The 24,802-nt window shown below is 40.2% G+C and overlaps 1 protein-coding gene across 3 annotated transcripts in view; it reads right to left on the bottom strand.

Moving 5' to 3' along the window:
• MPPED1 (metallophosphoesterase domain containing 1) overlaps nt 1-17,077 on the bottom strand; it is a 65,702-nt gene extending 48,625 nt beyond the window's left edge. Inside the window, exons 1-2 of one of the 3 annotated variants that reach the window (XM_084306243.1) lie at nt 16,987-17,077; nt 2,422-2,685 (exon numbers count right to left, since the gene is read on the bottom strand). In XM_084306243.1, coding sequence (XP_084162369.1) covers nt 2,422-2,573 — 152 coding nt within the window. In that variant the 5' untranslated portion in view covers nt 2,574-2,685; nt 16,987-17,077. Of the gene's footprint in view, nt 1-2,421; nt 2,686-16,400; nt 16,517-16,864; nt 16,890-16,986 lie in introns of those variants that run through there. The other 2 variants (XM_084306244.1, XM_084306242.1) reach the window with 2 other exon arrangements.
• Nucleotides 17,078-24,802: the final 7,725 nt, after the last annotated feature.

Here is a 24,802-nt window from a genome sequence, read left to right as displayed (position 1 = left end):
CTGTCATACCAACACCCAATGCACTGCTTGCAGCATGAGCAGAGGAAGAAAGATCTGATTATTTTTGTGCAAATGTTTTTGTTTTTCTTCAAAGCAATAGGTAAATGTAAAGAGAAATTGAAAAATGAAGTTACAAACTCAGAGAAAAAGCAGTAATAAAGGTTAGTTTTTACATTAGACTTTAGTAAAGTTTCTCAAAGAAACATGACAGGAACTTTCTAGGAACAACTGATGGATGTGAAAACAATGTCAGTATTTATCACCCTTCTCATCACTGGCAACCCAGTCATCTCACAAGCATGGGAATGGTGGACTAAAATGGGACTAGGAAAGTGCTCTTAGTATGTTATGGATGCTAAAAAATTAAACACAATATAGAACTGCACTGAGGACCAAGGAAGAGCTCTAAGATTGAATTCAGAAGAAGAGCACAAAAAATAAGTGCAGTTCAAGTAGTTTACACAAGCTCAGACATGAACAGGTCTGAAGTCTGTGATTGCCTGTAACATCACCAATGTAGTTCTTTTGAGCTATCCACACATGCAGAGCAAAGCCCCCACCTCTCTGAAGTTAATGACAAAACTTGCATCGACTAAAGCAGGGCTAAGATTTCACCCATAATTATGTGAATAAAAGGTGCTTTTGTTATACTTTTTGTACATACTTTTCCCTTCTTTGTCACTCTTCTATTCAGTCATAGGAGGCAAAAGCAATCCTGCTGGCATTCAGAAACATTCTTTACAATTTCTGTACCAAGAAACGAGCAGGTCAGATTGTGATAGATGTTTCAATTGATTTAGCCTGTTCTTCTATTTGCACAAGCCTTTTCAATGGTATTAATCATTCATAAGAGATTGCTAAATTCTTCTGAAGAACAATTTTCTAAGGATAGCTTATTTTCAACTACTTGCTTAGGTTCTGAACTTCCATCATGCAGTTGATTTTCTAAGCCCTCTGGTAATATGATTTGTTACTGGTTATAAATTTAAGCAAAGTATTGTTAAGTTCAAAGTATATACTAATAAATAACTAATTTTCAGCCCAGTGAAAAACACTCAGCTTTTAGAACTGGTGAACAAATTCATGAGTGCCCAGGAACTGTCTGAATATGCACAAAGAATGGCTAAGCTTTGACAAATAAAGCAACCTGCATTTGTGTTTTTTTCATTTATCAAAGTATTTTGAACCCACATTTATTTGTACTTTTGCTACCATTTGCCAGCTCTGTAAACAAAACATATTTCCCAGTGCTAATACACGACTCATTTTACTGTTTGCATTTCAACAGTACCTAAAAGCCCCAAACACAGACTATAAGCGAATATACTGTCCCCCCAAAAATGACTGTTTGCTCACCATCCTGCTGTATGCTAGTCTCCAGATTTTTTTAACACAGTATCTAACTTATGCCAAAGAATGTATATAAGCATTCACTAAACAGTCACACACCATTCAGCCACTCATAACTGCTGACTTTTTTCAAATGCAGAAATCATGTTCTATGTGTGGAATTTATCAATTCATTTTAAATACCAAAAATGTGAGCGGGGTGATTATTTATTCAGTCTTGGTAAAGAAAAAAAAGTTTCCTTTAAAAAAAAATGAAAACCAGTCTTCTCAGCTGAAGATAAGGCTGCTTTTCTCTTTAATAAACACAATAAAATGGTGCAGACATTTTTATTCCCTATAAAAATATTTTACCATAGAATTTTATACTTAATTTATTTGTAATAGCTTTACTGTTTTTCTCTTCCTTCTGGCTTTAAACTTTATGGCAGGTTTCATTTTGTAATTATAATTCTCCACTTACATTACAAGTAAATCATTTAGAGCAGTTAATTTTACTGATACTGTTATTATATAAGAAGTCAGAAACAAACACATTATTTTAATTACTCTTTAAGCACTTGGCATCTTCGGCACGTTGGTATGAAAGTAAGTTGTCGGATGGGTGCCCACACCATTTTACTTATTGATGTCATTTTTTCTTTGTATGCAGCTGTAGTATAACTAACCAAACGATATCTGTTGTACAGATATGGGCTTGGTATTTCAACAGCTATTTACATCAATAAGTAAGTGCACAATGCAAACAAACAACTATTACGATTGCAGAAAGTATCAGCTATGTACAATCTCTTATTTCATTACCACTGCTTTTTGTTTATTTATTTATTTATTTTTTTTAATACTATTATGCCTTAAAGTTATGCTAGTGGAATGATCTGTCTCCCACCCTTTAACAAAGTACTTACATTTTCCAAATGGCCTGATTTTGTATCACTATAGTAATTATTATTAGAAAGGCAGCAAAGCAGTGTTCTTTGCATTCTTTTTGACTGGTCCATCAAATACCACATCAACAAGGCAATAACAATTCAGAAGGCTGTGCTAGAGCAGTAACAAAACTGTAATACTTACATTTGCACATGTGGGGGCTGGAAACGTCCCTGGTTAATGTTGTAGAACGTGAAAGCCTGTGTGGGGTTGGAGCTGTACTCGTCCACTTCAATTATGAGTCTACTATGTTGATGCCTTCTAGCTGCCATAATGTGTGACTGGGCGAAAGCCATGCTTGCACAGGGTAGGTCTGCTTTTTCAGGCAATCATATCTGCTATCTTCCTACATTGATGGAAGAAGACCATGACATCTCCTTACCTATGCAGCACTTGCCTCTGAAAAACCTAGAAGCAGATTGAAGAGATGGAGCATAACTGTTTGACAGTTAATTTATTTGGGATTTGCTTTATTTAATAGGAGATGAAGATCAAAAGCAGGATATGGAGGGAGGAAGACACACAGCTCAAAGAACTAATTACAAATCTTTCTAAGCCAGCAATTTGATGAACATACTTTAGTTGGGGGTGGGAAGTGGGTGGAGGAAGTAAGCTTGCAAAAAAAATACAGGGAGCAACTTGCTCAAATATTTCAGACATTTAATACAGATCTAAAACACAAGGCAGTCACTCTTCAGAATGGTTTGTCAAATAATAAAGTTTTGTCAACACATTTTTTTTTCCCAATTGCATTGCTGAATGTTTATTCCCCATCTTCCTTCAAGAAAACCCCAAACCCAAAATTTAATACATGCCAGTGCATTACTAAAATGTGAGTTATTTAAAAAGAATCAGTTTAATCAATTCTCCAGAAAATCTCCACCATTTAGTAAGGGTATGCATTGCAGGTGGTTGTTCATCATATCCCAAGGAACCGAGCAAACCGGGCCTTCCATGCACATCCTTCTGGTTTAGTTGTATCACTGAAGAACCTCCTGATACAGATATGAAGGGCTCCCCCCTTCAAACACATTCTCTTCTTAGACAGCACTAGCCCCAGAATCTGAATTCACTGTAAAAGAAAGTGATTCAAAGGCTAACACACAGTTAAATATTATTAAATACAAAAAAGGTAAAATCCATACAGGTTTTATGTTAGGGAATTAATTTTCCCTGAAAGTTATGCAAGTCTAGAACAACGACACTGAAACTGGATATAGGAACAAAAAAGTAAAGCCAACTGGAATGTAAAGAGTATCCCCTAGAAACAGCAGAAAGTAATTTAACCGTGAATTTTATTTTTATTTTCCAGTGTTAATAAAAAATGGATTATCAGGAATACAGGCGGGTATTTTTACAGTATTATGTTGTGTCCTTTTTAAAAGTTGTCTGTCTTAAATATTTACTTTCATGCAAGCAAGGGCATCTAGCAATGTAAGAAATCTGCTTTAGAAGATGTATTTCATGAAAAGCCGTGCTAGAATGCAGCAATTCGATCGATATGTGCATCTTCTGCAAAACAGGACTCTTTATGTCACCTTGTTGATCTGCTGTGATGCAGTGTGATGGGACCACTGTCAAGAGTGATGGACAAGGAAGGTCTTCGTATTCACTCAATTTTTTAAAGCTATTTATAGGTACTTAGGTCTAATTCAGTTCTAGTGGGAGACAAGCACCTAAGCATCTTTAAAAATCTGGGCTTCAGTTCTTCACCTAACTACTACAGATGTTAAGTGCTCCGAGAAGTGGTATTGTATTTTTGTTTTGGGAAATCTTGTCCTTAGGAAGCTGGAATGAGAGATTCAGCTCATTTTTGTTACTTGGTGAATGGCTGTAATATAACGACAACTCGCTGTCAGTAACAACCCGCAGGAAAACAGTCTGAGAATGAGAGCAAATTCCTTCATGCCCTCCCCTAGAAGTGAGTGGTTAAGGAAATGGTAGAAAAACAGCAAATAAAAATTTGGATTTTAAACACTCTCAGATGATTTGTTCAGGCTACAGAACAAGCAGCAGCACAATGAAATGTGCCAGAGCAGGGGGAGGGAAGGGAGGCATAATTCTTGTAAGAATAATCGAGTACAAATCGCTGCACTTAGGAAATAAGAAATTATGATGGCAGATGTGAAGAACCCTCCCTGAGGAGCTTCCTGTATTACATGATGCATTTGTAAAGAAGTTTGAATGGGCAAGGTCAGAGATTTTATAGGGGGTAAACTGTTCCAAGTGAAGCTACTTGTGTTTGAAACTATTAGAACTGGTGACTTCTAGAAATATTCTCTAGTATGATTAATAATTTAAGATTCCATGGCTCTATGTGAGGATTTCAAACTACCTGAAAAACACCCTGTGTTTTATAAACCAAGGCTTATGCCCACTTTACACACAGCTGAACTGAAGCTGCAAAGGCATTAAGGCACTGCCTGGTGGGACCTAGAATCTCCCTTTGGCCTTAGGAAGATCCCAGTGCCTACCGCAGCTAAGACACAGCTTTTGTCAGCCTCCTTGCTGGTCCTGTCTTTCATGACTACTCTCAAGTGATACATCAAATCCACTGCACAAGCAGCAGATGCATTCAGCTACCTCCGATGTCCACTCAATCTCTGTTTCCTCTTTCTGGGTAAGGGGAAAATAGCATTTAACAAAACTAACTCAAAAGAACATTTTTTTCCAACTTTGTTTGCAAACAGAAACAAAGCACAGCAAGTACAGCACTCATACAGCATTTAGTGCTCAAGACTTCTTTTAAACGGGGAATCTATCCTCACACATGGGAGATCATGTGAATCACACCATTAGGCCAGCCTTTGAGGATGCTAGCCACAAACATTCACCTAGAAGTCCACCATATAAAATGTAGGATATAGAAAGATACATCTCACTTAAAGAAAAACAAACAAACAAACAAACAAACAAAAAACCACCACAGTACTGGTGAGCCTTCTGTCAAATGACAGTCCCCCAGTGTCAACCCTGGACACATAAAAAGTATCCAACACAGGAGGGGGAAGAAAAAAGGAGCCAGATACTGCACTGAAAATAAGATAACTAGCAATCACATGAATACCTTGTGCTAAACAAAAACCAGATACTATAACACACATAATCAATAAACATAATTCAGTAGCAAGCTTAATTCAAGCTCATGTCAGAAACATACACAGATGTCTTTGAACCTTACCTTTCAGTCTAGGGTTTCTTTCCTGCATAAGTGGTTGGCTGACTATAAACATTATTGGTGTTCGACAGAACAAGCTGTCTCTTTCCAGCTTGGCTGATAACCCATTACTCCTCTCTTTCTGTTTCAATTTCCAATAGTCTCAAAAACTGTAACTTTTTTTTTCTTCTAATATTCTGAAATGTCTTCCTTTCCCAAACCAGAGTATAAAATGTAGCAGGGAATAATTATCTGCTTTTATAGCATGCAAGTTTTAACATTATATGCCCAGCATTACGAATACAGAACACTAAGACTCAAATCCCCACAGCAACAACATGCTAACCATCCTCTTCCCCCAGACTTATGGAGCTGTGGGATGTCTGCCAGAGAAACACAGGGAAATGTAAAACTGACTGCAAGAACATGAATGCTAAAATAAATATCGCAAACCTGGCTGTTAGAATCACAGACTGAGAAAAAGCTATTAAATCAGCTAAGCCATCTTCTTACTGGTGTCAGGAATGTTCTCTATTATTTTTTTGCTGCCTTCTCCAGCATGTGCTCAAAGGTTCACAAGAGCCCTGATCCAAAGACCACTGTATATAGTGGACATTGCTCCACCACCTTCACTAAGTTTTGCATCAGGCCATAAACTATATGGATTACACCATCTCTCCTCAGAAATTACTGGACTAGACAGGTGCTTCAACTCAGACATATATTTAAGTCCTTTGCTGAATTAAGTCTTCACATAAATCATTGTATTAAGATTTTCTGAGTTTTTCAGCCTGCAATTTATGTTATTTTCATCTCACTGCCTTCTTGTATAGCTGGCATGTTTATTTTTACATGAATTCTCCAGCCTTTTTATGCATCTTATTTTCTCTTTTTTCTTCAATTTCAAGCCAATGCTTTGTTTTAATCTCACGTCTTCACTCCCAGATTCTGTTTCATTCTACTTTCATCCTTCAGCTCACTCTCTTGTTCGTTGTCCCTTGCCATATCTTATTCCATCAACCCCACTTCTCCCTCCATTCACCTACCCTTTGTCTCAAGCCTATAAACAACAATATTGAGACTTCTTGAGAATTATTCCAGAAACAGAAAATACGAATTTACACTTGAAAACAACATGACTCAAGCAGATGTCACTGAAACAATATTTAGAAACCAAGATAAAATTATAACGATGATAATAACAAAGAAGTTATGAATTAAAAGAGAAAATTTTACCTCTGCCAGGTTACAAAAAATCTGGAGGTCAAGAAGCACAACATAGCTACAGCACATCCCACCAGGAGAGCTGAGGAGGGGCAGTTGACAGGTTTTGCACCAACAACAGAGATGTCATGAAGAAGGAAGAGAATGCTGGTACTAGGTCAGTGGCAAAGAGGCAGCTACAGAAAACATGTTTTGTTCAGAGAGCCTGACAAGCTGGGATTTGGGAAGGCAATATATAAATGAAATGTAGTAGTAAAAAAGGCATCTCCGTGCAGCTATAAAACATCAAAGCCGTATTTTTTTCAGGGAAAGCCAGTGAGACAACAGCAGTAAAATACCTTAAAGAAGAGCGTGAGAGTTTGTGATAGACTGTGTAGGCACACACCTGCTTGTTGTGCAAATCATAGATTGATAGAGTGGTTTGGTTGGAAGAGACCTTAAAGATCTTCTAGTCCAAAACCCCTGCCACGGGCTGGGACACCTTCCACTAAAAATCTTGGATACCGGTTAGCAGAAACCCCTTCTAGAGCTTCATCAAGAGTTCAGGTTGTCCCCCATACTGATGATACACTGTTCTTCATAAGCTGTCAGATCATCCTTTACACAGAGAAGTAGGCTCTTTATTAAAAAAAAATCACAACAACAACAAAAAAGTGCCACTGAGCAGCAGTGATCCCAATTGTCATTCCTAACATTCTTATAAGTATTTGGCTTCATTATCACAAATTAATATTCTTCTGTTTTAACCCCCACCCACACAAATTGTTATAGACTGCCCAGTGCTAAGTGAACATACTGAACCCAGTAAAACAATTACTTATTATAAGAACTAGGCTGAAAAACAATTTATTTATTTATTTGCATTGAAAATATCCATTTCACATACTCCAGACAGAAGCCAATCAATTGAATTAGGCTGCTAACTTCAGCTCTGCCATCAGGAAATGAATACTGAAATAATCCTAAAAAGGCATTATTCTGTGGGAAAGGATGAGCTAAGCAAATCACTCTGCAGCCAAAAGCTTTTCCAGAGTGATACACTTTCTTCTTCCTTCTCTTCATTTTCTGAAACTGAATGCAAGTCCCAGCAAACCAGAACCACCAAATCTTCCCTTAGCACACCGGTCTGGATTCATGTAACAAATGCAGAAATCTGAATGCTCTCAACATACTTGCAGAGTTTGAAATGAAGGCAGCATAATCAAATGTTCATAGAGACACTTGTAGATTTTAAGGTTAATCATGCACACTGCTACTGATGGGATCACTAGGCTTTCTAAATGAATATGATTTGTTGTACCAATTGCATTTAAAAAGCAAACAAATAAAACTGCAATGTATTGAAGCAAAATATGCACCCATAAGGCTCCTTTCCACAAAGCAAATGCGTTACACACCTGCATTAGTGACAATGGGAATTAAACAATATTTTTAAAAACATCAGACTCCTTGAGGATATCTAAATTACCATCTTACCATTTGTGGTGTCATTTTAAGGTATCTACCCCTTTTACAAACTTCACAGAGTTCTACCTTACAAACACAGGGACCTAGAAAGTGTTCTTGGAAAGCTAACCCCACTTAAGCTGCAGAAGCAGTATGGCATTTGAGAATGTTAGTTTTTCTAAATGTCAGTTTAACTCTGGTGAAATGTGCCAGGGTGACAGCCTTCAAGCCTCAAGTCCTCGATCCACAGCACACACACAGGCCTGGCTGCCTTTGTGCCTCAGACCTAATTGGAAAAGACCACTATTGAAGGGCAGCTCTCACTTCATAGCCACACATACTGAGAAATCTCTGCTTTTAAGGAGCAAATAAATGTGTAAGTTAGGGTGACTTTTGTAACGCAGATTTACCGCCACATAAAAGGTGGAACACACTCACCAGTTCATTCTGTGAGTATCCTGAGATGACAAAATACACTGCACCATCTGCTTCTCAGGGCACAACATGTAGGTATATTGATGTGCATGCTTATCAAATATCAGAATAAAAGCTTTAAAATGCCTCTCTACAATTGCTCTTACCATGGATTTCACAATCTTCACCTGGTAACTAGAGCACACAGGCCGCTGTACTCTGGCCCTCATTTTCAAAAACCTTTGCTTATGGTGTATCTTTAATTGAAAAAGAATTTAAGCATCGTGCCTTCCAGTTTCAGCTCTCTTCAGAGGACTCTGGTAAAGAAGTTAAATTATCTTCATGACTTATTAAGGCCTTTGGATCATCTTTTTAAAACACATCTGAGATGGTTTTCTGCTAGTGAATCTAAATTTGCAAACACTCAGTAACAATCAGTAACACTCAGTCCTGTGACTGTATCTTTTCACCAGAAGTCAGAACTTTTCCCATCCAAATAACCAAAAACAGCAGGCATAGTTCTCAATTACCTGTATGTCTCAAAATCCTACAGACTTCAATGAAAAGAAACACAAGACCTATCCTCTGCTTCGAATCACCTGCTTCACCCGTCAAAGCGAAGTGCCTCTTCATGTATATCACATATCACATATAACATATTTGTTAACTGCAGATCCGCAGGGCACAGAGCTATGTTTTGTATATGAAAAGATCCAGTGACTTAAACAAGACCTTCTATTTCTCTGTAATTATAATTACTTTAACCAGAACTAGAAAAAAAATAGAAAAAAATCCCCAAAGTTATTTCTCACCATGCTAAAATAAATATCATTATTCTTCTTTGCTCATTATAATGACCTGTCAAATACAGTATGACAACATTCTTCACTGAAATTTACTTTTTTTCTTCAAATTAGCTTTTTTCCATTGCTCTGAAACACAAGTAAAATACATGTTTCTCTCACTATGATATAAGTAAACAACACTAATGTACTTGTTAGTTTTAACTGCCATAAAAGGATTTTATAAACACAGCAAGTAAGAAACATGATAAATAATTTGTCTTTTGGAACTGTGCCCTTATATTCACTTCTGTGGAGTTTCTTCAAACAATAAATATAAGAATATAATATAATAATAAATACATTGTACCTACTATATGCAAAAGTCTGACCTGGCACCCAGAAAAAGAGATGGATCAATGAGTTCAGAAAACACCAAAATTACACATTTGCCTATGAAATCTAATTCCATATTTAGTTAAAGCAGTTACCACTTTTAAACTTTCTTAGCTAGTCTTAGTTTGAATGACGATTGTATGATTTTAAATTACCTGTTCAAATTTTCCTACCTGAGCTCACAAAACTAGAGTAACTGTGTATTCTACTTATGAAGACTTAATTTTATTTTGAATTACATTTAATTTTATTTTGAACTATCAGGAGTGTGATTTTCTAAACTAATTCTCATCCATACAAATAACTGTTAATTTATTCAATTTAAAAAATAAGCACAACCTAATAATATTGCTTTGTCTTCTTAAACATGCACTTTACAATGTACCAAATACATTTTAGATTTAAGCACTGAAATACTCCAGGATTTACAAATAGACTGAACATTTGCCAAGGCTAAATGCATTAATGTAATCCTACATAACTATCTTGCCTGAATGTATAAAACATCACGTTTGGATAAAATATTTAAATGAATACATTTTTCTTAAGGAAAATCAAGTCTCTTCCCTGAAAAACATAGCATTTTGGTTTCATGCTGCCTGAATTTATGCCAAAATATTTGCCAAGGTAGCTAATCTATTTAAGTAATTACCTCTAAGGAAGTAAATTTTAAATAAATATCTAAAAGCCACAAAGCTCATTCCTCACTCTAAAAAAAATTGCCTTCATCTCTGGCAATATTTCAAAATCTGCTGCTACTGAAAATCCTGGGCTCATACAAGAAAAATGACAAGTCTTAAAATTATAATAGTAATTCTAATGAAAAATTTGCTAAAAATACCGGTTATCTGGAAAAATTACCAAAAACGGACATTCCAATAGGAGTAAATTAGGGTTGCAGTGATTTGATTCTATGTTTTAGTCTGCATTTTGGGCATGTCTTCTGATAAGGCTCTTGACACTCTTAAAATATTTACTTAAAAAAAGCAATATGTATGTATTGAAACATACATTTAAGAAAACAGAGTAGGTTTAAATTTGTAACTGAAGAACTTTGTTCTCTTTCTTGGCCTTTTTGTGACAATTTGCATAACTCTCATTTCCTGGCCTTCATCTGTACAAGCACCACTGGGTGAAATCCACTTGCCTGAGCCACAGAAATGTATCCAATTTCACTGCAAATTGTGTATAAATGCACAGAATTCAGCTGACTGGATCATTCACACATATGTGAGGGCAGAATACATCCCATACAATTTAGCCTGTTCACTCTGATACCAAAATTTTAACAGAATATGACAAAGCCTAATACTGAGTGGAGGATTATCCCAGCCATCAGTTCGGTTTGTTTCCAGGTAAGAACTCAAAAGTCAGTGTCTGCCACCAGCAGCGGTAGCTGATGGTCAGCAGCGTACAGCATGGTGCTGGGGTAGCTGAGGGCAGATGCAAGCAGGCAGCACCCCTGGAGCAGACAGCAAGAAAGGCAGCAGCTCCCCTGTGCTAAGGTCATCAGTGGCTGGTGCTGTTGCTTTACATGTGGGCAGCTTAATACCATAGGACAGCTCACAGGGTCTTCCCTTTTTGTGAAGCAGCATCTCTCAGCTTTGGACAAATTCCTATTGCCAATGTTCTCCTCCTATTTCAGGAAGAAATCTAACACTAACCAGTCTTGAAGGGTTGTTGATCTCTATGTCAATACACAAGAATGGGAAAATAAAAGTAGCCACTCTAATACCTGTAGCTGAATGAAATGCCAAAGTACAGGCATGCCAACATACATAAGGCAGAATGTAGAACACAGCTTACACGTACATACACCTACAGTGATGCTACTTCTGAGATAATTACATAATTAAAAGGAATCAAGCAAAATTTTAACAGCTTTATGCATCTTTCTCTTAGGCACAAAACTTTGAAAACTGAGAATATTGTCCTATAATTTTTGTTTCTACTTTTCAATCATTTAGCTGCATTTATTCGCTGAAATCCTTTGCGTCATCTCATTAACATTCAGGGAAGGAGTCAGTGAGTTTGCCCTGTTTATTTTTACAGGTATCCTCCCCAGAACTGATAAAGGAAAAATACAAAACAAAATGCTTAAATGTGTTTGTTTGATGTTAAATATGGTTGTTTGGACCACTCACTCCTTGTGCCCATAACATCATGCCCAGAGAGTCCACCGGAAACTGAAACAAACATAATGAAAGCCTTTCTTTCAAAGAATGAGGACAGAGATTACAGGGGTAGTCCCACGTAAACATTCCTGATGGGGGAGTGTTTCAGGTCAGACACCTCTGCGTATTCACCAGATCTAAAATGTCCAGCTGCTGGTTTGCTGAACAGAAGAACCCAGTCTTACAGTGCCTTTCTCACACAGGGATGCTTCAAATCACTGCCCTCCCTGAAACTGAAGGGGCTACTCCTGAGAGTAGATTCGTGAGAATGGATGTACTGAGGCACACGCCAGCTTGGCTAGCTCTGGGGGAAGCTCTCACCTTGCAAAACACTGATCAGCCTGCTCCAAATGCTTATTGGATCATTGCTCACTGGGCTGTCTGTCAATGAACTGTGACTCCAAGCTGTACGCACAGTACAACATCTGATTTGCTGGCTGTTTAAAAAACTGATTTGACAATTTTATTTGGGCCAACCAGAAATCTTCATTTGACCTGAAAGCTGCTAAAACAAAGCCAAATATTTCAGTGTTGAAAAGTACAGGGAGACCAAAATGAAAAAACATTTAGGAGGAAAGTATCAAAGTAGTGAAATGAAATCACTGTACTTTTTTGGAGATGCTTTTCCTTTATGTTCCTTACTTGATCAACCTGGTGAAACCAGAAATTATTTTATTTTTGGTGCTGTCAGATCTGAATTTCCACTGAATGTATTAAATGAAGTCATGTAGAATGTACTGACTTCAGTACATGTGCTGAGAGACAAAACTGAGATACATCTCAGAATTGCAAGACTGTGAAGGTAAACTTTAAGTAATAAATTTTTGGTTTACCGCAAAACCAAAAAGAAGGCTGTCACATAAAGAAGACATAGTCCCAGTATTATGATTTATTATTATATGAGTGTCCACAGACCAACCAAAATCCAAGAACAAACTACATGTATGCTAGGCATGGCACAAACAGCAGCAAAAAGCTTCTGCCCCAAAGAGCTTACAGTGTACAGAAACTCAACAAAGGAGTAGGGGCAAACAATAATATAGTAACATAGAAAAATGATGAATGCAATGACAGAACGTTATGTTCTTTCCATCTTCTTTTGCAGAGAAGGAAAGAATAAACAAGGTTAGTGTCACAGAAGACAAAAGCAGAGAGAAGATGGGTTATTACAGCACAGGTGAGAAGAGGAAAAAGCAAAGAAAATGGCATGCAGGATGTTTGCGCTACAGAACACATTAAGAAAAGTGAAGCGACTGCAAGAGCTGCCAAAGAGAGCTTGAGCAAAACAGCCAATTAGAATAAGGCAGAGAAAAAACAGTCCAAAATATCAGCAACCATCAGTCTCCTTCATATGTTGCTTCTACAGCTGCTCTGCTGGCTTCAGTCTTTGGTTGAATGGCAAGACCCTCACCTGCCGTAAAAGAAGCTGGACTAGCTGTATGGCAGAGACACTGAACTTAAAAGGTCAGGAGGGCACGCTGCGTAAGACATAGCATTGAAAAGAGTCATATCTGCTAGACGGACTAATCTGCTGATTAACATGCATGTATAAATGAAAAAGATCTAATAAGTAAAAGGACATACTTGCAACTGAAATGTATTCAGAGGTATTACACCTCTGAAAATAGATAACCTGAGTAAAAAACATGCGTAAAAAAATCCTTGTTACACCAATATTAGTACGGCTCTGCATGGTCACATATAGCATATTTAAATGACATTAAAAAGCCAATTTTACTTCAATGGTAAATATTCACGTTTTAAATAGTGATTAAATGGCTAACACTAAGCATTTTGTATTTAGGTTTGTGTAATGAATCCCAATTCAGTTACAACTGCAAGTTGTAACTGAACATAGATAACATAGATAGCATGATGGTTATTTGTTAATCCCAATATAATTTCCACTATCAAATCACAGCGAAACTGTCGTCCTTGTTGACAGTTTCAACAAGGAGGTCAAGCAGTGAGCAGTCACAAAGAATGAATTGCTTTACTCTCTAGAAGTGGTCAGTGCTGAAGCAGGTGAATAGTCATCATTACAGCTCTGCTCCTTTTTGCAACGCATCTTACACTGGACTGTCATTCTGCAACCTTATTCAAGCATTACATTCACATGTATTTTATTTATAATAACATTAGCCTCAAAGGATGACCTTCTAAGAAGAAGTCACAGGTTAACAGCCCAGTTACCTTAAAGGACTCTCTTACATTACTAACCTTGATGGTATTTCAAATCAAACCTGGAATATTCACAATTGAAACAGAAACATGTATTTAAGTTAGAAATAAGAGACCAATTTGCCTTCAGACAATCTCACACAAACCCAATTTACCTGTAGACAATGTTCACAGAACCTGGTGTATGTGCAAACTACAGTTACCAGCACTATACTTAGTCTTCTTAGGAGACTTGACAGTGCACACTGTAAAAGTCTAATGTATGTTAATGTAACATATGAAAAGGCTCTTCCCTGAGATTACTTTACACATCTTCACTGAATGTGACTGCTTGCCGTTCTTCAAAACGAAGTCCAACAAGAATCAAATGAACTGCATGATTTTTACTATGTTTATTTATTATTTGAGATGAAACCTGTTGTCATGCACAAAAATACTGAAATCCTCAAATATAAACTCTTTTTTTATTCACTATTTGATACTGTTTCCATGTGTCAGGAAGAAGAAACCATCTGGATAATCAACTAAGCAGATACCTGGTTCTAGGGGACTTGAGTCTGCTTCCTCCCGATTCAGTGGCAAAACTCTTGCTGACTTAAAAAACAGTAAGCTTTTCATACACATCTACACGTTCTACTAAAATACAGAAGTGCCCAGTCATGTTTAACTCTTCAGGTGAAAGGGACTGCACCTGAAGCAGCAGATCTGATCTTATTCCTTTCCTAAAAGGACATATCCTGGGCATTTTTTCCTAAATCCTTATAACAAATACAATCAAATAAATATACAACACCATGCTCTATGAACCATTAATTCAAGAAGCAGAAACATTGATGTCAGAATAGGCTATGTATGCCAAAGCAGAACCCTGGTCCGCTTTGCATTCCTGCTGACAGTTTCTGTAATGAGCACACAGCATTAAATAAAAACCATGACCTGTTTAAACAAAGATCAGAGCACCAGCTATATCTTTGTATTCTTGCATGTTTGTTGTTTGGCATCACAAACTAATACCAAAACAAGTGTCTCCAAAACAGGTTTTCACACAGGGCATGAGGGATTTGCTCTAGTCTACCAGGAAGAGTTGTTTATCTTTAAAATAGGCATTTTTCTTCATGTAAATATGTACAGGTATTCGCAGAAGTTACCGTGCTTTAAATTAGACTGACGGAGAACAGAGAGAGGAGAGAAAGAGGGAATAATGTACAAGCAAGAAATCTGAAATTCTTCTGTCACTGCCTGAGACAATGAAGAAAACCAGAAGAGCAAAGCTAAAACTGTTTAAATATACCATTAAAATTTCACAGTGAACAATTAATTTCAATCAATTCATGTATGTATCGTACATGGAATAGCCATTACCTATAGATAAAATAAAAATTATAACCACCACCACCCCCCATTTGTATAGTACACTGCCAGAGAATTTACAGTGCCTGGCATCATGGAACAGTTTAATATGCACAAGTCCAACACAATTACCATTATATAATGACTACTTAACTTGTCTTCACAAAAGATACTCTTATTTCAGTAGTCAAACCTTGGCCATACACATTTAAAACGTAGTCTTGTATTTTAAATATCTGTCTACTGATACTCTCCTGAGTAACTGAGAGTTCACTTGATCAGAAGCAAATCACAAAGTTTAATAATCTTGCCTAGCTATCAATTTATCCAGAATATACAAACTTCTTAAATCTAAGTTACTTACTAAATTTATTAAGCATTAACTCAAGTTGCAGTGGTTATCAATACCGGACATTATGAGCAAATCTCTTAATTACGATATTGTCAAGGTATAGATTGTGTAAGCAGAAATCTGTCACTATTGATCATTTGCCAAAGAGAACGGAATGTTCAAAAACCATCCCGTTTCTGCACGTTCCCCGGATTTATCTCCTACGTTGTCCACATCCCAGCATATGTATTAATAAATGTATTCCACGTTACCTTTCCGAAAGTGCCAAACGCAAACCGCAGGTATAAAGCAAGCAATACATTAAAAGCAATGAAATCCCTACCTAACCCTCCCTGGTTTTGCCTTTTTTTTTTTCCTGCTTCGAACCAGGTAGTGGCACGACCCACTAATTCCACGCAGATCAGCACAGATCCTGAAAAACTTATGGCACAGGTCTCCTTCCAAGGCGAAAACTTTGGAGGTCACCGAGCCCTCGCCCACCACAACGGGGTGCTGTGCCACCTCGGGGGGCCCTCCGCGACAACTCCGCCGACAAACTAACTTCTGCCCGAGGGCGGCCGGGCTCCGTGGGGCGCCCCGGGGAGAGGAAGGGAGCGGGCAAGACGGCGGCCACCCCCCATCCCCGGGAGCAGGGTGCCAGCCCTTACCTCGGCGCACCCCCTTTCTCCGCTCCGGCACGGCAGCATAGAGGCAGGGCAAGGGTAGCTGCCGGCGTTTCTCCCTGCGCCTCCCTGCTCCTCGGAGAAGCCCTTCCCCCCCGTCGCTCTCCCCCTCTCCCGCCCAGCTTTGGGGCACACACACAGATCTATTTTTTAAGGAGCACGGAGGAGCAGCCGGGAAGCTGGGTTGGAAGAAGCAAAACCCTGACGCGATTGAGGGTGGGTAGGGGAAAAGGGGGGGAGGGTGCAGACCCTAGCACACGCAGCCCCAGCCCCACCGCTTGTCGCCCCCGGTGCTCCCGCAGCGGGGAGCGGGCCCCGGGCGCGATCCCCCCGCCCCGAGCCGGCGCTCAGACGCCACCCGGGGCGGCCGCTCGGATCCCTCCCCCGCCACACAGGGGCAGGGGGCGCCGGGTTGGGGTGCGGGGCGGGGGCTCCCCCAGATTACTCACCCTGCCCGCCGGGGCTGCTTGGAAGCCGCCGGATTTTGTGCGAGAGCTTTCGTCTCCTTCTCCGGGAGCCCAGCCTCCCCTCCCCCCCGCCTCCCCTCCCCCGCCTCTCCCACCTCCCCCACCTCCTTTGGGGGGCCAGGAATCCCCCAGTGTCGGCTCTCCCCTCCTCCCCGCACGGCCGGGGCTCCATGGTTCCCCGTCCGAGGCTGGGGCCGTGGCCGGGGCTGGGACTAGCCGGCGCTGCGGCGGAGGCTCGCCTCGGGTCGGGGGTAGCGGGCGGCGGCACGGGGCCGCCCCCGGCGGGTCGCGGGGGAGGATGCGCCCCGGGGAGCTCCGGGGCAGAGTTGTGGCAGCAGCCGCTCGGGGAGGCCCCTTCCCAGCCGTCCCCCGAGATCGTGGGGATGACGGCCGGGGGTATCGAGCTGCCCGCCGCCAGGCAGCCAGGCGGGAGGGCGGGCGGCCCGTTGGGGTCCGCGGCTGCCGCCCCCCGTCCGGAGCCCCCCTCACGGACTTTCCCTCTCGGGCCCCGGGGCCTTTGAGGCCGGGGGAGCCGCTGTGGGCCCTGCAGAGAAGAACGGGGTGCCGGGGGTGTGGGTCTGTGAGGTACTTGTGGGGTGCTGGAAGTTGGGATGCCATGGGGGCAGGCCGCGGCCCCGCCAGCGGCTAGCGTGCTCCTCAGAGGCACTGAGCATGCACGGCTCCTGCCAGCTCCCAAATCAGGCCATGATAGAATCATAAATACATAATGCTCCTCCGATGTGATGAGTAGGGAGCAGGAGAGTTAAATGTGTACATCGAGGAGAGGCAACTGACATGTAAAGGGCTTTGCTGTGCAGTTGTTGAGCGATTCTGAAATGAAATATTTGAAAACCCTTCCAAGAATAAATTTAATTCCCGCACGCTTGTTTCTGGATCGCCTACTAGGGAAGGAAGTGTGCTGGGTAGCTAGCAACAATTAGTAGAGTTACATCTGCTTTTAGTGCACATGTTGACTTTATCACTGATAAAACAGTCATTGAAAAAAATTCGTGTGGGAAAACATCCCACATCAAGATTTTGGATTTGAACATTTGTTCTATGTAAGCATGAAAGAGGTGGCATTAGGAAAAAAATCTGGAGGAAATAAAGCAATGCACCTCAGACTAGCCCGGTAGTCAGTGTGTCCCTGAAGTGGAGGCCAAACTTGAACACAGGCCTCCATGTAGGGGGTGAATACTTCAGCTACCCACAGAGTAGGTACTATCTACTCACTGCAGGCCTGTAACTAGTAGATAGTAGGTACTATCTACTATCTACTCTCTGCACAGATGGAGATGAGGTCAAGCTGTATATCAGAAACCAAAAATTGGACCTGAAAACCCTCCCTCACAGTTTCCGTTACTGGCAAAACATGTATTTATCTTGAAAGTTTGCATTTTGACATGTCAGCATTTTTACAATATAAATGTGCTTGAAATTTTTTTGATCAGCCTAATGCTCAGGACCTATTAGAAGCTGGAGAACGTATTCACAATCAATTCACTTACTCACATGCATGAATACAAGCTTAGAAATGTAATTGCAGGCACCTGTTTTTGGAAATCTTGAGGCTGTGTAGTTTCCCCACAGGAAATATGAGTATTAAATTCCTTAAAAAAAATAAAATACTGGTATTTATTTTTGTCTTTAATATTAAAATTGTTGATGAAATATTCCAGATATGGTAAGGTTGGCTTGACGTAAATCCTTCCTTTTAATTATTGTTTAATAGTTGAGGCAGAAAAAAGAATATCTTGGTAACTTAAGTGTGGGGTTTTTCATTGTTACTGTTTGTTTTTATTTTTTAAATTTTTAGTTGTCTTGCCTAAGAGAAACTTTTTACTTTTTTTTGTTAAACATGTAAACATAAATTTGCAGCCGTATTACCAAATATGGCTATTCTGATTGCTCTTCAGCTAAAGGATGATGTATCCGTACACATTGTATTATTCTATTTTAGCTTTTAAATCTTTATTCAGAACATTAATTTCTTAAGCTCTATTGTTACAAAATAGTGAATTATACTTTACATTTTTAGTTGTTTACTTATGATTTGTCAAGTTCTGTTCGTATGAAAACTGACATTCAGTTAAAATTTACATGACATCATTTTAAATTGTTTGTTAATTAAGACTACCTTAAATGTTCTTGATGCATTTTAAAAGCATGTTTGTCTTTTAAAATACTTTATGAAACAACTGAAATAATGACATGTAGAAAAGGAATTAAATTTGAAGCATGTAGTAGCCATCACCTTCATGGTCTTAGAGAAGACAGATCTTGTCCTCTCTTGCTTAGGTTTAGTTGTAGATTGACAGAGGAAAATAGGCATTTTTTTTCTAGTCTTACGTTGATTTTTCAGCTTTGAGTTAAATAGTTCTTAACTGAACTTCTTGCATGGCTTGAAACAAAGACACTTACTCTGCCTGTAGAAGACACTGCAGCTCTCAGAAATTGCTTTCCTGCATCATTTAAATCCTGTTCCATACGCTTAGCCAGTGGCTTCAGTCAATTCACTGGCATCCCCATCAAAACTTCAGCAGCAAACACCTCTTTTGATTGACTATCTGAACTCACTTCAGTACATGACAGCAAGATATAAATTACATCCAGTATCACATGTAATTGGAAGAGATGCAGATGTATATATAGGGGGAAGAAGGTTGATTTTTTTTTTTAAATATTAAATTCTGGGGGGAAATATGATGGAATAATGTTGTCCATTTAGGACAGTACTTCTAATGGTATCTTGATCAAATTCAAGGGATAGAAATGCAAAGAACCCCTTTAAGGTTCTCTTTTCAACTTTAGGGTTCTACTCAACTATTTATAGTTGCCTTTGATTGTACAAAGAGAATGTTACTTTAAGGTGGGCAAATGAAGTTCAGGAGAACACTGGGTTAGGCAGAAATGGATAGTAAAGATAGCCCTGTATAACAGCACATCTCTTTATTTCTGCTAAATATTTGTATTTCATCTGGGGCTTTGGTCATTGTTAATTCTTTATGTGTAGTTTAATTTAAATTCATACTTCAGAACCACCCATTTTTCAGTGGGTGAACGGATCATACCTACTTCAGGATTTTTTTATGTTTCTCAAATAGTTTGATTTTTACAGATATGGGGCCAGCAGACTTCTGTCAGCACAGCATCACTGCAGAGGAGGAACGGTAGACAACTGCTGAGTGGCATTCTCTAGCTCTGAAATCTTCAGTCAATCATCTCTTGTGTTATCCGGTATCCTCTGTGCTTGACATGTCAGACTTCCTGCACGTGCGCTGCAAAGCTAGTCTACACATATGCGCTATGCCGATACCTCCTAGACTAGTCTGATTTAGGATTCCACAATGTTCCTCTGATGGATCAGATTTAATGCATATGTGCAAGTACAGCTGATCTACACATTCAGTGTGGTCCTAGCCTGGACTCTTGACTATTCTGCATGCAAGTCAGTGTACATGCACCCTGGTGCTTTGCTCTATGGCCATAAAACCTGGACAAATAAAGAAGACCATCAAGTTGTGCCTGCACATGATTACCACGTAGAGGAAATGACATATGTAAGAAGCCTTATCTATAAAGTAGCCTTATTTCTTCATTCTCCACCAATGGAGAGATCTGTTACTTGGGCAGTAGAACTTCGTTGTTAACGTACACACACAAAAAAGTTTGTTTTTGTGTCCCCCTGTTTCTCTTTCCCAGAGAAATTTAAAACTGGGTCTGATGCATGACTAATATTCTATTGTAATTTCTTTAGTGGAGGGAGGTCATTAATATGCATTATGTTTTTCATCTAATAAATACATAGCCATTTCATAATATTAAATGTATTAGTCAAATCATTCTTATTCATATGTAGTTTTCCAGTAAACCTCAGTGATCTTTCAATTGTGGCGAGGTATTCCCTCCCACTCCTCCTAAAATACAGAACTGCAGTATTCTGCCTATGGGGAAAAAGCCTGAAGCCACATGGTGGTGTATCTGTTCAACACTGTGAAAGACAATTTCCCTATTCACAGTCTTGCACAGTCAACATGACCTGCTGGTAAATTTTAAGTTGCTTGACACCATGATTAAAACCCTCTTTTTTTTTTTCTTTTTTTTTTTTTTTTCTTGCATTATGTTGTTTGACGAAATGGAGGAGACAAAAGACTCGAATGTTTGCATACCTATGAAACAATTGCACATTGATCAATTCTACAGGCTTTTCATATCCTTAAAAATATAGCAATACTATAGATACCGTAGGACCTTTTAATTTCTCCATTACAAGTGAAATGAAAGGCTGAAGTCCAGAATCCTAAATGCAGAGTACTTCTCAAATGAAGGGGACTGGGCAGAAGGCTGTGAGAAGGTGAAGTGAGAGAGATGCATAAAAGAAACTTCATTTCAAAAAGATAGCCTTTTTAACCAAAGAGATTTAGCTGCACTCAGCCAGAAATATTTTCTGGATTGTCATTCCCACTTTGCAATGAACAAGTATCAGTATGATTTCTTGATGTGTTTAATTATGTGAAGTATGAAATCAAGTAGGTACATCCAACAGCCACAGAAAAATGACAAGACATAATTTCAGACAAGCCAGCATTGTTTTATCCCAAAGGTGCCAAAAATGGCTTCAGAATTATATTCAGCTTTTAATTAAGACAAATGAGAGATGTCACAAATCATCCATTGTATGGGTCACATCAAAAGCACGTTAAGTACTGTAAAATTTCTCTTCTTTCTTGATGTAGTTCCCAGTTGCATTTTCCTGGAGCCTTCTTTGAAGTTTAATACTGTGCTGGATGCTGGAGTGCTACAAATAACCTTAAAGCCTGAACAGAAGTTGCCTATATTATTAATAGTAAAATGAAATAAGTCTGCATTCTCCTATATTAAAAAGAGAAAATTAAGCAAAGTGAATAAAAACGAAAACAAAGAGCATAATATTTTGAAAGATTAGGAGTTATATATTTGGAACAGCTCTAAAGATTACTTTCTTTTCCATGCTGTAAATCCAAAAATGTAACTGAGATGCCATCTCTAGTGATGAAAGGTATTTTGTTGGGTTTTTTTGCAAGTGATATGTACTCTTCAGCTCAGGGGAAAAAGTCCATTTCCAAATTACTTTTAACAACAATCCAGTGGTCATATTTGTGCTTCTATTTTAGGAACATAGATCCCTTTTATAGACACTAAGCACGGTTTACTAGTGGAATTTTTCATTTATTATAATTGTTTCATGTAGTGTCTTTCATGTAAACATTATAAAAGGAATTTACTGTTGGATGTAGAAGCTGGGGTTTGGGTTTTTTTGCCCTTTGTTCTTGTTTTGTATGTTATTTCTTTGGAGAACTCTTTTTTCCCCCCTTTCAGGAAATTTCACATAATCTTTTCCATTCGTCATCAGCCAGGTTGCTGATTACCAGAGTAACTGCCAAGCTTTCAACTCCTTGTCATCAATGGGCTGTGAATGACAGACAGCATTAATGTTGGCAAGCTCCCACTCTCCTTTTCGCCTTTCCCAAATGTAATTAAACTGCACTAATACAGCAAAAGAAGAGCTGCAGCTTTATTTTACTCACCCTAATAACATAACAATTAAATCACAGAAGCACACAATGGAGTCAAATAAACCCATCATGGCACAGAAATTCAGAGGTAAGGGAAGTGTGCATCTACCCCTTAGAGAAAAAAACATGAGAAAAGAGTCCTCCTTTCTGTTCCTAACAGTACAATGACTGCACTGTTTGACCTTCAACAAGACGGTATGTCCAACATCTGAGTAGCTAGCCACTCTCTGTTGCAGCCTGGTGAAAGGCATCAAGTGTTTCCTCTTCTGTTGCACCTTCAATTTAAGCATAAATGGAATAATTAGCCTCTCCTTGAAATGATCTGCTATTTCTCTGGTAGGGGACAGCTGGATAAAGGACAGAAAAGATGTAATATACAGTTTGAATGACACACAACTTACCCACCAGAACAACAAGGCATTATCCTGATCACGGAGGAAGTCCTGAGCTTTTGGTTTAAAGACTGGGGGTGTCAGAGGATAACCGGGAGTGAGGAAGGAGAAAAGAGAGTCCTCACTTCACCTGCAGAGGATGACAGAGGCTTGTAGAATGCACACTTATCACTGAACATTTCTGGGATAGATAACTTACCAGCAAATTAATTTTTGTATGTTTCTCAGGACTGAGGTGAGTGAAATGAAGTTACAGGCCTGCAGGAATGCAATGGAATTTGCCCATAAAGCTGTCCCCCCTTGCTCTAGGATGGGAAGCAGGCGCTCATAAGGAGGCTGAGAACTGACTGCCATGAGCACTGTAAACACAGCTTTGTGGCCAGCATACATGCTGGAAAAGGGATGGTATTCTCATTTTTCGAGCTATCAAAAATAGTACAGTTGGCTTGTAAGACCAAGTTTACAGTAATGCAAATAAATAGTTTGAAAAAATGCAGACAAAAAAAATATATATATATATTGTTACACAGCTAGCCAGAAAACAGGGACACCATCCTTAGGGAAAGCATGGAAGAGCCAGAACCCACTGCCAACATATACTTGAGAAATAAGAATGGGAGCTTGGTTACTGACCAAAGTAGACATAGCTTCAAAAATGACAATTAATAGGCCAGCTTGGCTGTGCAGACTCTAAATGAGTGTTTCCTTGTGCAGTTTTGGTGACTAAATTTTAGTCAACTGGTAGTTGACAGGTGGTACCCTGTAAATCCAGCCTGTGCCAAATTCATTCAAGATCTTTTAGTGTGGAGCAAGTAATTTACCAGTGTGAACAAACTGTTCTGTAACAATCGCCATTTGCCGAGGCGATCGGCTCCGGGGCAGACGCGTTCTGCAGCGGAGCGGGGGATCGGGCCAGGCAGGGCTAATTTTTCCGGCATCGAGCCTACTTGAGGGAGCCGCCAGGACCCGGCAGCCCTCGTGAGGGAGGCTCACGAGACGAAGGCGGAGCCAGCAGCGCCCCCTCCCCAGGCGTTCAAAAGCTGCCCCTAGGGAGCGCGGCGAACAGGGCGGGCAAACAGGGCGTGGCGCGTCAGAAGGGAGTGGCGCGGCAGTTCGCGCAGGCAGGGCGCGCAGGAAGGGCAGAACGCTCACCCTACACACAAACAACACCTCCTTAAACACAGCCGTAACTAGGTGATAATGGTCTCCACCAGGCACGGCGCGCTCTCCAGGAAGTCGGTACACACCCAGACCGACTACCCGTTAAAAAATGCTGCAGTTCAGGTCACCGGATGCAGGGAGTGTCTGAGCCTGTTGCTGCCATCGGCGGGAGGCAGAGAAACTGTGTGCGTGAGGTGCGAGCAGGTGGATGACCTGGTCCGCGTGATGGCGGAGCTCAAGGAGGAGGTGGAGAGGTTGAGGGCCATCAGGGAGTGTGAGCGAGAGATAGACTTGTGGAGTAACTCCCTGAAGGGCCTCAAGGGGAGGTACCGAGGTGAGACTCCTCAAATGGGGGTGGACCCCCTGCCCTGTAGCCGTCGGGCAGAGGGAGGGGATCTGGGAGCTGAGGAGGAATGGAAACAGGTCCCTGCTCGACATCGCAGGCGACGCCCTCCCCTTCCGGCCCCGCCTTCCCAGGTGCCCTTACACAACAGGTTTGAGGCCCTGGAGCTCGACAGACCAGTAGCTGAGGAAGAGGTGGCAAGTGTTCCCAGGAGGATGCATAGGGCGAGGAGGTCGACTCCACGCCTCAGGACTGCCTCCACCAAGAAAGACAGGAGGGTTATTGTTGTTGGAGACTCTATTCTTAGGGGAACAGAGGGCCCTATTTGTCGGCCTGACCCTACCCGTAGGGAAGTCTGCTGCCTCCCTGGGGCCAGGGTCAGGGACGTTGCCAGGAAGCTTCCCAACCAGGTACGCCCCTCTGACTATTACCCTCTTTTGATAGTCCAGGCGGACAGTGACAACATCGA

Source organism: Netta rufina, assembly GCF_964035555.1.
Source record: "Netta rufina genome assembly, chromosome: 1".
NCBI lineage: Eukaryota > Metazoa > Chordata > Aves > Anseriformes > Anatidae > Netta > Netta rufina.
The sequence above is the reverse complement of the archived record's forward strand: the minus strand, read 5'-3'. Positions and strand labels throughout refer to the sequence as shown.